We start from the raw sequence: 13,897 nt of genomic DNA, 5'->3' as shown, positions 1-13,897 counted from the left end.
AAGTCTGTGCAGAGCAAGGAATAGACCATAGGCCCTTGGTATCAGAATACCTAGCTACACTGGAGATATTCTCTGCTTGGTTTTAAAACCACTTCAGCTAAACTGAATTTAAAATTATTTAAAGAGATAGTATGGACTCAGTTTTAGGTGATTTAAGTTGGCTTGATCTATTTTTACTGAACGGGTTCCAAGACTGTATGAGGTTAGAAAATGCTTCCCATGTAGACAGGGCCCCATGTGCATGTGTAAGTAGGAGGTGCGCTAAAAAATGGTTTCAACAACATGTATGAGCTGAGGAGCTAATGAAAGGGAGTGGAAGAAAGAACTAGCTTGGAAGAAACGGCTTCTGATTTTTTTCTGTAAATATTAAGATAATTAATATTTTTTTAATTCTAAATTAATTTCATTTTTCTTTTACATTTACAGTCATATTTTGAAAACACTTGCGCTGGGTCAGATGCTTTCCTTGTTTATCTGTGGGACTGCTGTTGCAAGCCAGTATTTAGCAGAACACTACAAAGTGAACACTCCAATGCTACAAAGTTTTATCAATTATTGTTTGCTTCTTCTAGTTTATACGACTATGTTGGCATTTAGGAGAGGTATGTGAAATACTGTGGGAGGGATTTTGGTTCATAAAACTCTGTTTTCCTTGCATACTTTTCAGATTAATGCACTAAAACAGTGAGACATGCACTCTGTGAAGTATGGGCCAACTGAACACCATGAGAGATATGAGAGATATCATAAAAGTAGGGGTCCACTCCTGCACCCACTGACGTCAATGGTAAAATGCCCAATGACTCCAGTAGAAGCAGGATTGGGCTGTAGAAGTGTGAATTCACCTGAATATTGTGGGGAGAGCAAAGGAGATTTTATTTGTTTCATACCCATTTTGTATATATTTTAAAGTATCAGTGATAGCATAGTGAGAAGCTGGCAATTTCAGATAAGCACGAGTGGACCCCTTTACTTGTACAGAACCCCACTGAAGTCTGTGGACCTAATTCTCAGTTACTGAATTCCTATACTTTTGGCAGGAATGAAGAGGGAGGATGTGATGGCAAAGGCAGCTTTAAGATACCTTTGCACTTCCCGTATTCGGGGCTATATAGGGCTATGCTCAGCCTTTTGAATAAATTAGAGCAGTCCTGAGGCTGCTGCTTTTCTTATTCATCTTCTCTTTAAACAGCCCTAGTCTTGTCAGTTTCTTTTCAAACGGAAATCTTTCTATGCCTTTAATCATTTCTATTGCCCGTCTGTGGGCTGCGGTCTGTTTCTACTTTATCTTAATTCAGATGGGCCAACTAGAACCAAACACAGTAATATCAGATATACCTTAAAAAACATTCAGCATTCCTTTTGAAACAAACGTATATTGACTGAAGTTTTCTCTAACCAGGCAGTGACAACCTTTTGCAAATTCTGAAAAAGAAATGGTGGAAGTATATTCTGTTGGCACTAGTGGATGTCGAAGCTAATTACACAATTGTAAAGGCTTACCAGTATACAACCCTAACGAGCGTTCAGGTATGGGTCCTTTTCCCTTTCTGATTTGCTGCTTTTAAATCCGTTTGAATCTGTTATTATCATGAGATTTTTATAGAACAAATATGGAACTGTTTTAAAATGGAAAAGATTGTCAATATATGGAGTCCTCTCTGCAGTCTGGGGAGTGGAGCATGCTGTGCCATGAGTAATACTTCTGGGAAGCAGTGAACATTTGCTTGTGGTATCCAGTGCCAAGTCTCTTGAGTACAGCTCTTATTCGTTTGATAGAACGCGTTTTTAAGAGTTTGCTGACAACAGCTCCATTTCCTGGGTGGTGCAAAACAAGGATTTGGGCCAGATTGTGTCTCTCTGGCAAAGGCCTTTGTTGGGGGCAGGGTGGTGCTGTCCCTGCCCCAAGGAGCTCTGGGAAGCATTGTAACACAGTGGGGCACACCTGTTGCACGACACTTAGGTGGGTGCATTCTCATCCTCGGTCAACCAGTATTTCTGACCAGTGTGGAGTGGGAGCAGGGCCATCATCCCACCTGCCTCCTGTTCTTCTTCACCCTGTTTTGATGCGGCTTGTACCCGCATCAAAGGAGCACTGCAGGGAGCAGTCCCAGGACACAGGGGAGAGCAAGGACTGCAGCTGTGGCTGCCCCTTAGTGTGAGGAGAATGGGAAGGTTCCTTTCACACCCTTCTGCTCGAGCAGCTGCACGGGAGTCAGCCACACCCTAAGGAGCTCCAGCAGAGACAGAGATTTGTGAGTGTGACTGAAAGCAACCCTGTATTCACACCTTATGCACCACTGTAATAATCTTAGTACTAAATAGGCCTGTGAGGTATCACGAGGCTTGTCAATAATATCATGGTGGTGAAATGTAAGGAGCAATATTATATGTAATATTATGAAATCCCCCTGTATGATATTATTAGCATACTTTCCAACCCACATAGCCCTGCCCAGGCAGAAGTTGTTAAACAGGCCTACCCTAAACAAAGGAATGTGTGACATGAGTAGTAAACAGGGTCCTCGGGACAGCAGGGGGAGGAAATGACAGGAGACAAAGCAAAATTTGCATTTCAGCAAACACAGGTGAGAAGGAAGATAATGGCGCCTTCTTCACCACCACATTCCCTGTCACCTTCTTTACAGTTTGATTAAACTTTGCTTTGGGATAACCTTCAGAAGAAACCACTTCAGAGGTTCACTGGACTATACAAGAGAGGGGCCGAGAACCCCACGTTATATCTCTCTCCTTCACCTAAGGAGACAAAGTGTCCAAGGCCTTTGAGCCTCTGGGAGAGATCCTGACCAAGGAAAGGGTCAGTCATCATCTTTCTGGAAGACTGTGGGTGAGAAAGGCCATCTTAAACAAAGCCTGGACCCAAAATTTGCTAGATTAGGTTTTAGATTTTTAGATTTATGTTTTCACTTTCATCTCCTGTACTTGAATTCACTTAAAAATCCTATCTTCTTTTGTAATAAACTTGTTTTATTTTTTAAAATAAGCCAATCCAGTGCCGTGTGTAAATTGAACTGGTTGGTAACTCCAGTTAAAGTAGCAAACTGTTGATTATTGACCCTTTACAGGGACAATAAACCTTTAATATTGGAACTGTCCAGGAGATACTCCTGGGGAAATGCTGTGCAACTGCAGTGCAGCAGAAAAATGCCCCCTGAATTCCCTTTGCTTCCTTGCAGAAAATGGTTTCTGCGGGGAAGCAAAGAGAAGCTGCACCAGTACTCACTCACCCCTTCCAGGCAGCTCAGATGCTCTGTTTGCGCTGGGCATGCCCCAGCAAACTAGAGACTGTTAATTCCAGCTGGGAGAGAGAGCGCGGGAAGAGGATGGAGAGAGAGTTCCCCTTCCCCTTCCCCTTCTCCCTTCCTTGCACGGAGCAGCAGAGGCTGGGTCAGATCAAGCCCCAGAAATTTACCCTGGCTGTAGGAAGCCCTGCACTGTGGTGGGGATCTGGCTCGGGGGCGGGGAGGGGGGTGTTCCAGGTGTGTGGCGGGGTGAGGCTCAGTGGCGGGGGCTGGGTGTGTGTGTGGGGGGGATGCACTGGGTTTAGGTGGACAGGGGAAGCAGCTCCCTGTACAGTGACCCTTCCCCCCACCCATGCACCCAGAACCCCCCTCTCCCTGAGCCTCCTCTGCATCAGGAGCCCCTCGCACCCAGAACCCCCCCCCGATTTGTCCAAGCTCCCACCCTGCCGAGCTTCACCCTCTGCATCAGGAGCTCCCCAGACCCCCCCACCAAGACCCACTCCCCCAGTCCCCCACCCAAACCCTAACCACCTTCACCTGGAGTCCCCTACAGAGTCCCATTCCTCCTGCACCCAGAACCCCTACCAAGCTGCCCACACCCAGATTGCGCCACACAGAACCCTGGAACTCTTGAGGTAATTCTGCACCAAAAAATTTAAAAAATTAAAATTCTGCAAAGTTCTGCATATTTTAATTGTCAGAATAACACACAAACACAATAACAATATAATCACACCATTTTCAATTATTTTGGTAATTTATTTCAAAATACTTGTCAGCAAATAGTTGAAAATGGTGTGATTATATTGTGTTATTTTGACAAATACAATGTGCAGAATTTTGTAGAATTTTAAAATATGCATAAAATATTTAATTTTTTGTCACAGAATATTAATTTTTTGGTGCAGAATTTCCTCAGGAGTAAAGAGGCAGTGCAGAACAGACATTTCTGGGAAATTTTGGGACTGGGACTGTGTTGGGATCCACCCTGCAAGTAGTAACCAAGGGTGAGGGAAGCCAAAGTGTGACTGGTGTGTTGCTGACAGGCTGCTGGGGTCAGAGTTGCTGGACCAGGGGTGTAGCTATACACAGATACTCGGGGTGAGACGTGCATACTGTTTGGCTGTTTGTGTGCAGCCCAGGTTGGGAGCTACAACAGCAAAGCACTTTGAGGCACCCAAGGTTGCAGGGGCCGTGGTGACACAGCCCCTCACTGGTCTGGCCTGCATCTGGGAATATGACCGTGAATGAGCCAGGCAGGGAGAAAGAGGTGTTTAAAATACAGAGAGAGGCCCGAGCCATAACGTTTAGCCCTATCTTTGGTGCTGAATTTCCCCAAGGCCCTGGTCACTGCTGGAGACAGGCTACTTGACAAAATGGCCCAGTGGGCTGCCCCCTTAAAGCAAGTTCAGGATCCTCTGTGCATCAGTGAATCGATGGAGCTTGAGATCAGCCTCATGATTCTTCTCAGTGGGAAACTTCCACTCAGTGGGAAACTTCCACATGCTTTCAACAATGGAAAAGCAAAACTATTTTCTTTAGTTTAGCAGATGTTTGTACTGCCAAGGAAGGATCTTGTAGATTTTTACAGCGATAACATTGAGATGGCAACTGCTATTTCCTGGTAGATAAAGAAAAAAGGATTTTGGTGCACATGTGCAATGGTTTATCCTGCCACAGTTCAGACCATGCCAGTGGAAATTAGAATTGTAACAAGGACATGTTTTAATTTCATGCCATCGTCTAGCTGAGTTGATAACGGAAACAAGTTGTTTGACCATATACTTCACAGCACAAAATATGCAATATTGAAAGAAAGATCGCTTTATATTAAGGGCCCATTTATAAATGGTTTCTGAATAATTATAGATGTTATCAACATGTTATAGACAAGAGTATTATCTATTATAGATATTTATAAGCACATTAGTTGAAGGTGTTATAATGGTTATAAGCAACCTATTGACCTGTTGGGATCTCTGAATCTGTAATAATTGACTAACCATTTATTAAAACATCTATTAGCTGTTTATAAATGAAACCTCAGTATAAAGTGTGGCCAAAACTGAGCTGAGACAGAACATCTGGTAAATCAAATTGGAGGGTCATTTTTGTCCTCCCGATAAAAAAGGAGGGCAGAATTGAACAGCAACAGAGAGTTTGCTGAGGTGCTAGTAGCAATAACTCCAAATGTCAATTGCCTACTTCCCCATAGGTGTCTTAGAGTGCTATAGTATGAACCCTTATTCTTATAAGTAATCCCAGTGACATCGGTTGGCCAGATTCACAGCTATATTTCAGCTGCTTTGCCCTTCTCCGATTATGGTGCTAGAAGATGATATCTTATACTAGAGGGCTCTATAATCTAGTAGGAAAAGACATAATAAGATCCAGTTGAAGTTGGAAAAATTCAAACTGGAAATAAGATTTTTTTTTTAACCGAGAGTGATTAACCACTGAAACATTACCAAGAAAAATTACCCATCCTTTGGATGTTTAAAGCAAGATTGGAACTCTTTCTAAAAGATGTGTTCTAGCTCAACTACAAGTTATTGGAGTTATTGGGCTAGATGTTGGAAACACTGGCTAAAATTCTATGGAGGTCAGAATAGATCATCCCATGGTCCCTTCTGGGCTTAGAAATCTATTACATTTTTTATTTTAAAAATGATTTTTTTCTGTCTTGGCTGGAGGACTGTATAATGATTAGAAAACTAGTGAAATGGTGACCGCGTTTGTCTATTAACAGTGAAAGGGACATTTCTAGACAGCTTTGCTTTTGCTTCTCAAATAGGGCAAACTGGAGAGAATCCAGGGAACAGAGAAAAAACTGATAGCAGGATTAGATGGAGCATGTGATTTATGAAGCCCAATTAAAATTTAACCTGTGACAATTCCTCTTTCTGCTGTCTTGATTTTAGTTGAAATACTCTGTATAGTTATGAGCAAGTGAAAACATGTGGTTATAAACAAAAGTCATTTTGCAGCCTTGCTTTTCTAAGTGGTAATCACACTTCAGTAACAGGAGTGCAGAATAAAACACTGAAATGGTGTATTTAGAAAGGTAAAAAGTAACAGTGAACATTAAGTACGGAGGGCTAAATCTTGATCATGGTACTTATGTGAGACTTCCCATTGATTTAGCACTTATGTTTGGATGTGACTCCAGGAGATCAGTTTTTAATACCTATGTTTTAGTTCTGATAAGTTTCAGTGATTTGAAGCACAATGTACAGGGCTCTGTGGGAAGTTGGACCTGAATTCGGCTATAGTCCCGTGACCCTCACTTTCTATGGCATCCATTAAGGCAGAGTAGAAAGTCCACATCAGTTTCTGGCAAATTCCAACAGGAAAGGTGGTTTTTTTTTTACTGAATTAAATATAAAAAATGACTAATACAATTGGGACAATGTTCCTTGTGTTATTTAATTTTCTGTTACATTCAATCTGTTTTATGCTGCAACCCAATTTTCAGTTTTGAGTATACTACAGCGTTTTGGACTGATAATGCATTGCTGTATTGTAGATGTTTTCTGGAAGAAACAGGAGGCTTTGGAAACTGGCTATGGGATAACTGTTCCCCTCAAAAATTCTTTACACCTTTCCTTTCAGTAGCACTAAATTAAACAAAACATAGCTTTTTCAGCAGAACCCGTTTTAAAAATGCAGGGCCAGATTTTGGTCTCAGTCAGAATGGGACAAAGCTGCAATAACTCCATTCTTTTTACTGCATTTACTTCAGATTTTCACTGGTGTAACTGGGATCAGAATCTAGCCCGTAGTTCTGATTCCAAAGTAGAAAAGGGGAAAAAGAAAAAAACTCAGATGAGCATGACCAGATTTAGCCACTTTAGCGTGGCAAAATAAAACCACATAAAAAGAGGAAAAAATGAAATCCAAACAAAAATCCTCTTTCTAGTAGTTCAGTGGCCCCTGGAGGAACTTGAGTTTAGCAGCAACACTTTCAACGCTCTCACTCCTAATGATAGCGGAGGTGAGCAGACCCATCATGAATATAGTACACTTAGTTTACAGATACGAGAGACTTTCAACTCAGTAGCATCCACACCTGCCTAAGTCACATAATGGCTTTGATGGCAAAATTGTGGGCCTGATTCCCTTCTGACCTAAACTGGCTTTACACTGGTGTAACTTCATTGACTGGCATAGGCTTACTCTTCATGTACTCTGGTGGAGTATAAAGTCCATGTTTGCCCTCTGGATGGTGAAGTCAAGATTTTTTTGGCAGGTTTCTAATTAAAAACTGTTTCTATGTACACGTAGCTCCTGGACTGCTTTGGGATCCCTTTGTTGATGGCTCTTTCATGGTTCATTCTGCGCGCAAGATACAGACTCATCCATTTCATAGCTGTTGCTGTCTGCCTGTTGGGTGTGGGAACAATGGTTGGTGCAGACATATTAGCTGGGAGGCAGAACGGTGAAGGTAAGGAATTGGTTATCATCTGGACAGAATGTGGAAACATGGGTTTCATGACATTCTTACTTTCAAAGGGGAGACAAAAGAAGAGAAAACTCATGGTGAATGGGTTTGGCTCTATTCCAGGGTGACACCCTCTATTTCAGGTTAATGCCCTTCCAAACTCTAGGACTTCTGTCTTTTCAGACTGCAGACATGGAGGTGGAGCCATATGTTACAGGATGCCCTTCTACTTGTCCTGGAGAATAACACTCCCACTTTTGGTTCGTTTATTGAAGTGTAGTAGCTCCTCGGTCCCCAAAGACAGTATTTGAGGGCTTGTATTCAGACTTATGGGGATGGTGGTATCCGTTTGCCTGCAGACCTGGGTTAATGCTACTGCCTCAAAGAACGAGGCCAAGATTCTCAAAAGTATTTAGGTGCCTAACTCCCATTGATTTCATTGGGAGTTAGGCACCTAAATACCTTTGAGGATCTAAACCCAAGTTCACTAAGACCTGCTCCTATCCTATCTTACCACTCCAAAGGCATGAAGGGGCCAGAAGGCTAGCAGCTCTCTGCAGCTGGAGATACTGCTTGCATAAGGGAATCCCTGCGTGGCATAGAAGCCGGTGTCAGGGACATGCTGGGGATGGAGGATGTGTGGACAGGAAGGCTGGCCCCTTGAGGCCAACAGCCAACTGGGCATCGGTTAGAGCAGCATTAGGGCTGCTCTAAACTATGCTGGGGCCAAAACAATCTCAAGCCAGCTCCAGCATTAGGGAGCCACAGAGAGCTCCTTTGCAGCTTGCCCATTACCTAGAGTTGTCAACATTGTATTTCAAGAATAAGGGACCATTTTCTTCGTACCCCTGCCCCACCCCGCCTTCTGATATCATTATTAATGATCATTATTAATAATAAGCAGTACTTATCTACCTTCGCCAGGGGTATTTCTTGCTGCTTTTTGCAGCACTCAGCAACTCCCAATCTTGTTGTACAGAGATGAAAAAATAAGGGAGCTCCCTTGTAATAAGAGACTGTTGGCAACCCTGCTGTGTACAGCACTTATTGGGTGCAGCTGAGTACTGTGGCCTATGTGTATGTTTATCTCTTTTAACCTCTCCTCAAATAAAACCTTGTCCTTTAGATTCTGGAGTTAATTAAAATTTCAAGTAATTAGTACTATTGCAAACCAAAGAGAGTGTGGATGAGTACTCTTTGTCTAGAGTTAACGTATCAACATGTCTTTAGTCCAATTAAAAAACGTATAGTGGGCCCAGATATGCATCTGTTAAATACACTGAATAGCACCTACTTACACAACCAGTCTCATTGATGTCAGTGGGTCTTTTCGTATGACTTAGGCTTTGTCTACACTACACAGCTTTTAGCTATCTCAGTGTAAATCCTAGCAGAAACGAGTCAAGGTAAACCTCAGGTGGGAGGTGTAGTTTGACCTCGACTAGCTACATGGAGGTAAAACCGCCTCGTGCCTTGTCTCCACCAGGATTTTACAGTGAGTGTGATAGCTATCTCGATGTAAAAAGACATCTTTTTTGTAGTGAAGGTGTAGTCGTAGTGCTGCTTGACATTAGTAAGCATGACTAATGTTTGATAATGGGCTCTTCAATCTAGCAGAGAAAAGTATAACACAATCCAATGGCTGGAAGCTAAAGCGAGACAAATTCAGGCTGCAAATAAGGTGTAAAATGTTAATGGTGAGAGTAATTAACCAATGGAACAATTATCAAGGGTCGTGGTGGATTCTTCATCACTGACAATTTTAAAATCAAGTTTAGATGTTTTTCTAAAAGATCGGCTCTAGGAATTATTTTGGGAAAGTCCTATGGCCTTTGTTGTACAGGAGGTGAAACTAGATGATCACAATGGTCTCTTCTAGCCTTAGAATCTATGACAGAATAGAGTCCAAAGGGAAAATCTTCCTTCCCTGAGATATCTAGATTTGTCATGATTCATCCATCATAGATACAACATAGGGCATGGCTACACTGGAAACTTAAAACCGCTGCCGCAGGAGCGTTCCCACAGCAGCGCTTTGAAGTGTGAGTGTGGTCACGCGGGAGCGCTGGGAGACAGCTCTCCCAGAGCTCCTGGTAATTCACCTCCACCAAGGGATTAGCTCTGAGTGCTGGGAGCACAGCTCCCAATACTTGGAGTTTGTCTACACTAGTGCTTTAAAACGCTCAGACTTGCTGTGCTCGGGGTGTGTGTGTGTGATTTTTCACACCCCTGAGCCAGCAAGTTAGAAGCGCTATAAAATGTAAGTGTAGACAAGCCCATAGCTATACTTCTTGCAAGAAGTGGCTCTCTCAGTCCTTCCCCCAGCTCCCAGTCATGTTTCCTAAAGAATGATTATCAAACTGCTTGGGGAAGAGGTTTTAAATCAAATCAAGGACTTTAATGAGAGCAACGATCTGGCTATTGAACTGATGCATAAGGCATTACCTGAAGACTGTTGGCGTTACAGGGAATTCCATTAGTATAGTATAAAAGGCTTATTTTAGTCCATATCATGCAATCATAGACTTGTAGCACCCATTTAAGAGCTTTTGTAGACTTGGAGCCTAATTCAGCTCCCCCTGAAATCAATAAATTGACTTTAATTGGAGCTGAATCAGGCCCTTAATGCAGAAGAACTGAATCAATGGTCTGAAAGTTAGAATTCTTCTGGATTCTGCTGGAATTCCCACACAGTGCTTAACCCTAGCAGAACTAGATAGAACTGGACCTTACTATAAAACAGCTGGTGAGTTAAAGTGTGTTTTAACCTTTAAAATAAAAACCAAAAGCTCAGCTGACCCCAAACTTTGCAAGGGCGGCTGGAGCCTTTGGCATTGTCAGCCTTTGGTTTGCAAGTGATAGGTCACAAGCAGGACAGAAACATTCCCCTCTCCCTATCCCGAAAGGTGAAGACATTAGAAATAAACTTGTTTATTAAAAAAAAAAAAAGCTAAAAAGTGTTTACAGTATTTCCCTTTTTGTGGATTAATATTTCTATACAGGAAGTGACGTGGTGATTGGCGATGTCTTAGTTCTGCTGGGTGCTTCTTTCTATGCCATTTCTAATGTGAGTGAGGAGTACATTGTGAAAAATCTGAGCAGAGTGGAGTTTCTAGGAATGGTGGGCTTGTTTGGGACTATTATCAGCGGTCTACAGCTGTAAGGATCTAATATATTTACTTTAACCCTAATTAAGAACACTGCAGAATGATTTCTTTGTGTACCACCAAATGGTGCTATTGTTTTTAAATTAATTCATTGTTAAGTTTGCATTTACGTAGGCCTTTGGGGTCCTTTTTTTGAGCTGCAGCATGCATTTCATTTCCTTTTTACATCTTCTGCCTAGGTCATACATGCTGCTGCTTCATGTAGCACCCTTGAAGCCCAATCCTGCAAACCTCTCTGAGTATGGGCCCAGATCCTCAAAGGCATTTAGGTACCAAACTCCATTGATTTCAGTGAGAGTGCGGTACCTAAATACCTCTGAGGATCTGGGCCATAGTCTGTACTTGTGTGAATAGTCTCATTGACCTTCATGGGACCACTCATGTGAGGAAAGACTACTCACAGGATTGCATTTCTGTAAAGGTTTTTCCAGTGGGAACCTGCAGAAGTTACTCCCTGGCAGAATGACTTCTGTGATTTTCTAAAAAGTGACTAAAAAATCAGTGTTAAAATTTATTTCAAAAGAAAAGGAATGATTAAAGAGGGGTATTTGTGATGTTTAAGCTTGAATTTAAAAATGAGGCAACATTTACTATTACAAACAAACATGGAGACAGAGAGAGCAGGCAAACAAGGCCGACTAACTAATTTTATGTTCCTCACCTCTCAGCATCACAGTTAATCATTTTCTCAGCTGGTATGTTAAATAGCAAGTGAACCCGTGAAAGGCAAGAGCCCTTTTATTTAACTCTTATGTATTGTTTCCTTATTATAAAAGAGACAGAAAGTCAAAACATTTCTTATACATGCTTGTAATTAAATCCATCATTTGATTAAATCCATCCATTTCTAAGTCACTGAATACACAGTGAAAACAATGCAAAATAATTTTCACTGTGGCATGTCTTTTCTTATGTAGAGCCATTGTGGAACACACGGACATAGCTCACATTCAGTGGAACTGGAAAATTGGTATGTATACATTAAAATGAATGTATAAATTAAAAAACCTCAGAAAAATGAATTTATCAGAGCTGTGATATCTTCATTTGCCTTTATTTCATTTGTTGACATAAAACAAGCAACATTCATACTGTGTTTAAAGAAGAGCTGTACTCTGTGCAGACTCTGGGTAGCAAAGAGATAAGCTTTACAGGTTTTGGACCCCAAAAGCCAAGTAGGTCCATAGAACTGAACCACATTGACCGTCAAAGGACAGAAGACCCAATCAAGACAGAAGTTATGGAATTGGCTGCTATTTCATAATATTTTATTCATGCCACCAACATCATTGTTGTCTTGACTGGGTTTGTTTCAGCCAGAATATTTCAGGCAGATGCTGGTGTCCCCTCTAGGCAAAGGTAGTCTTAACTAAAGCTGATTGGAGGACAAAAATTCAGTTTTGCAAAAGATCAAGATTTCAAAATTGGCTTTGTTTCAAATCTGAGCGAAAACCAAAAATCTTGAGATTGTCTGCAAAGGAAAATTCCAAAATAGAATTCATTTTGGGTCAATCAAAATGTTTCATTTCAATTCCAACGTTTTTCTTTTGTATCATATGAGACAATATTTAAAAAATGGAAATGAAATGTCATTTCAAAATGAAAATTTGAAAAGTTTTGCTTTGAAAGGGTCAAAATGGGATGTTTCAACCTGTTGCAGTTTTTCTGATTTCTTCTGAAATTAAACTCCAGCAAAAATGACGTGATTTCATGAAGTGTTTTGATTTAGATGGAATTACATATTAGCTGGAATATGGTTCCATCAAAGTTTCTCTGACCAGCTCTAATATTATCCAATGAAGAACGAAGGAATGGGATTATTCCTTTTTTTGATGTGACAGGCCCCCTCCTTCATCTCCCTGTGATCAAGGGATTTCTGTATAGAAATTCAGTACCTCCTCCCTGCCATTCATCCACACCGCGTCTGAATCTGTACAAGACTTCCCTTGTTACTGTAATTTTCTTTCTTGCTTGCTTTTGCCATACAAGAGAGTTGTGGGTAAGGAATTTGCTTGTACCCAGTCTGATTAACATTTATTATTTGTATGACTGTAGCACCTGATAAAATGTGCAAAGGTTTACAGTGTCTGAAGAACTTCAGCCTTTTTTGCTCTCTTGTTATTCATCCCTTTTAGTGTAAATTGTTGTCTTGTTTTTCAGTGTTACTATTCGTGGCATTTGCCTTCTGTATGTTTGGGCTGTACAGCTTCATGCCAGTAGTGATTAAAGTTACTAGCGCTACTTCTGTCAACTTGGGCATTCTGACAGCTGATCTCTACAGTCTTTTCTTTGGACTGTTCCTGTTTGGCTATAAGGTAAGCAAACATCCAATTGTGGTTTCAGTTAAGTTTCATTCCAAAGCATAACCATTTTAACTGTCTCTAACAGCTATTTGCAGCTGTGAGTTTGTGCAGATTACATCATTCATTTATTATTGAAATGAAAAAGTTAATCAGAAGACTCAAGTTTAATTTTATAATACTGCATTGTTAGGTAGATGGTGATTTAAAATTCATTTTACACTTTCTGGATTAAGTTGCTAAAGACCATTGCAAAACCTTCAGAAAGTCTTGCAATCAGCACAAGAAACTGTAAATAAATTAGTGATTCATCCTAGTCCTAGAATTCTTTTCTTAATCCATATTTTGAATCACCCAAAATTTGAGAGTGTTCAGATCTGGTCAGCCCTCACAGGCCAGTTAAAAAGTTCAGATCCAAAGTTCATCAAAAGTTCAAGCATGTCTACATCTGAAGCTATGGCTTGGGCTGATGTGAAAAGTAAATATTTTCTGCATGTTTAATCAGTTATTAGAGACATCTGTGAGAGAAGAATCAAGCCTATGCAGTTATATCTCTGAACAGAACTCAAGACACTGAGTTCTGAACACAAATGTATCTGTTCTACACTCTGACTAGGACAGTCTGTGGAACTGCTTCTGTAAGATTTGTTTCTTTAGCATTCTGTTGTAGCCATGTGGTCCTATTAAAAACAACCTTCCACTCTGGCTAATCCTTTGCACCCAGAG

General features: G+C 41.1%; 1 protein-coding gene across 2 annotated transcripts in view; it reads left to right on the top strand.

The window, feature by feature from the left end:
• Positions 1–13,897, top strand: part of SLC35F2 (solute carrier family 35 member F2) — a 34,390-nt gene that overhangs the window by 11,829 nt on the left and 8,664 nt on the right. For both annotated transcript variants that reach the window (XR_007355816.2, XM_048844569.2), the window contains exons 2-7: positions 427–602; positions 1,403–1,530; positions 7,548–7,707; positions 10,707–10,863; positions 11,789–11,841; positions 13,032–13,186. Coding sequence is in view for 1 of the 2 variants with exons in the window: in XM_048844569.2 (XP_048700526.1) it covers positions 427–602; positions 1,403–1,530; positions 7,548–7,707; positions 10,707–10,863; positions 11,789–11,841; positions 13,032–13,186 (829 nt within the window). In the remaining variant the exon portion in view is untranslated. The remainder of the gene's footprint in view (positions 1–426; positions 603–1,402; positions 1,531–7,547; positions 7,708–10,706; positions 10,864–11,788; positions 11,842–13,031; positions 13,187–13,897) is intronic.

This window comes from Caretta caretta, chromosome 1 (genome assembly GCF_965140235.1).
Source record: "Caretta caretta isolate rCarCar2 chromosome 1, rCarCar1.hap1, whole genome shotgun sequence".
Lineage (NCBI taxonomy): Eukaryota > Metazoa > Chordata > Testudines > Cheloniidae > Caretta > Caretta caretta.
The sequence above is the reverse complement of the archived record's forward strand: the minus strand, read 5'-3'. Positions and strand labels throughout refer to the sequence as shown.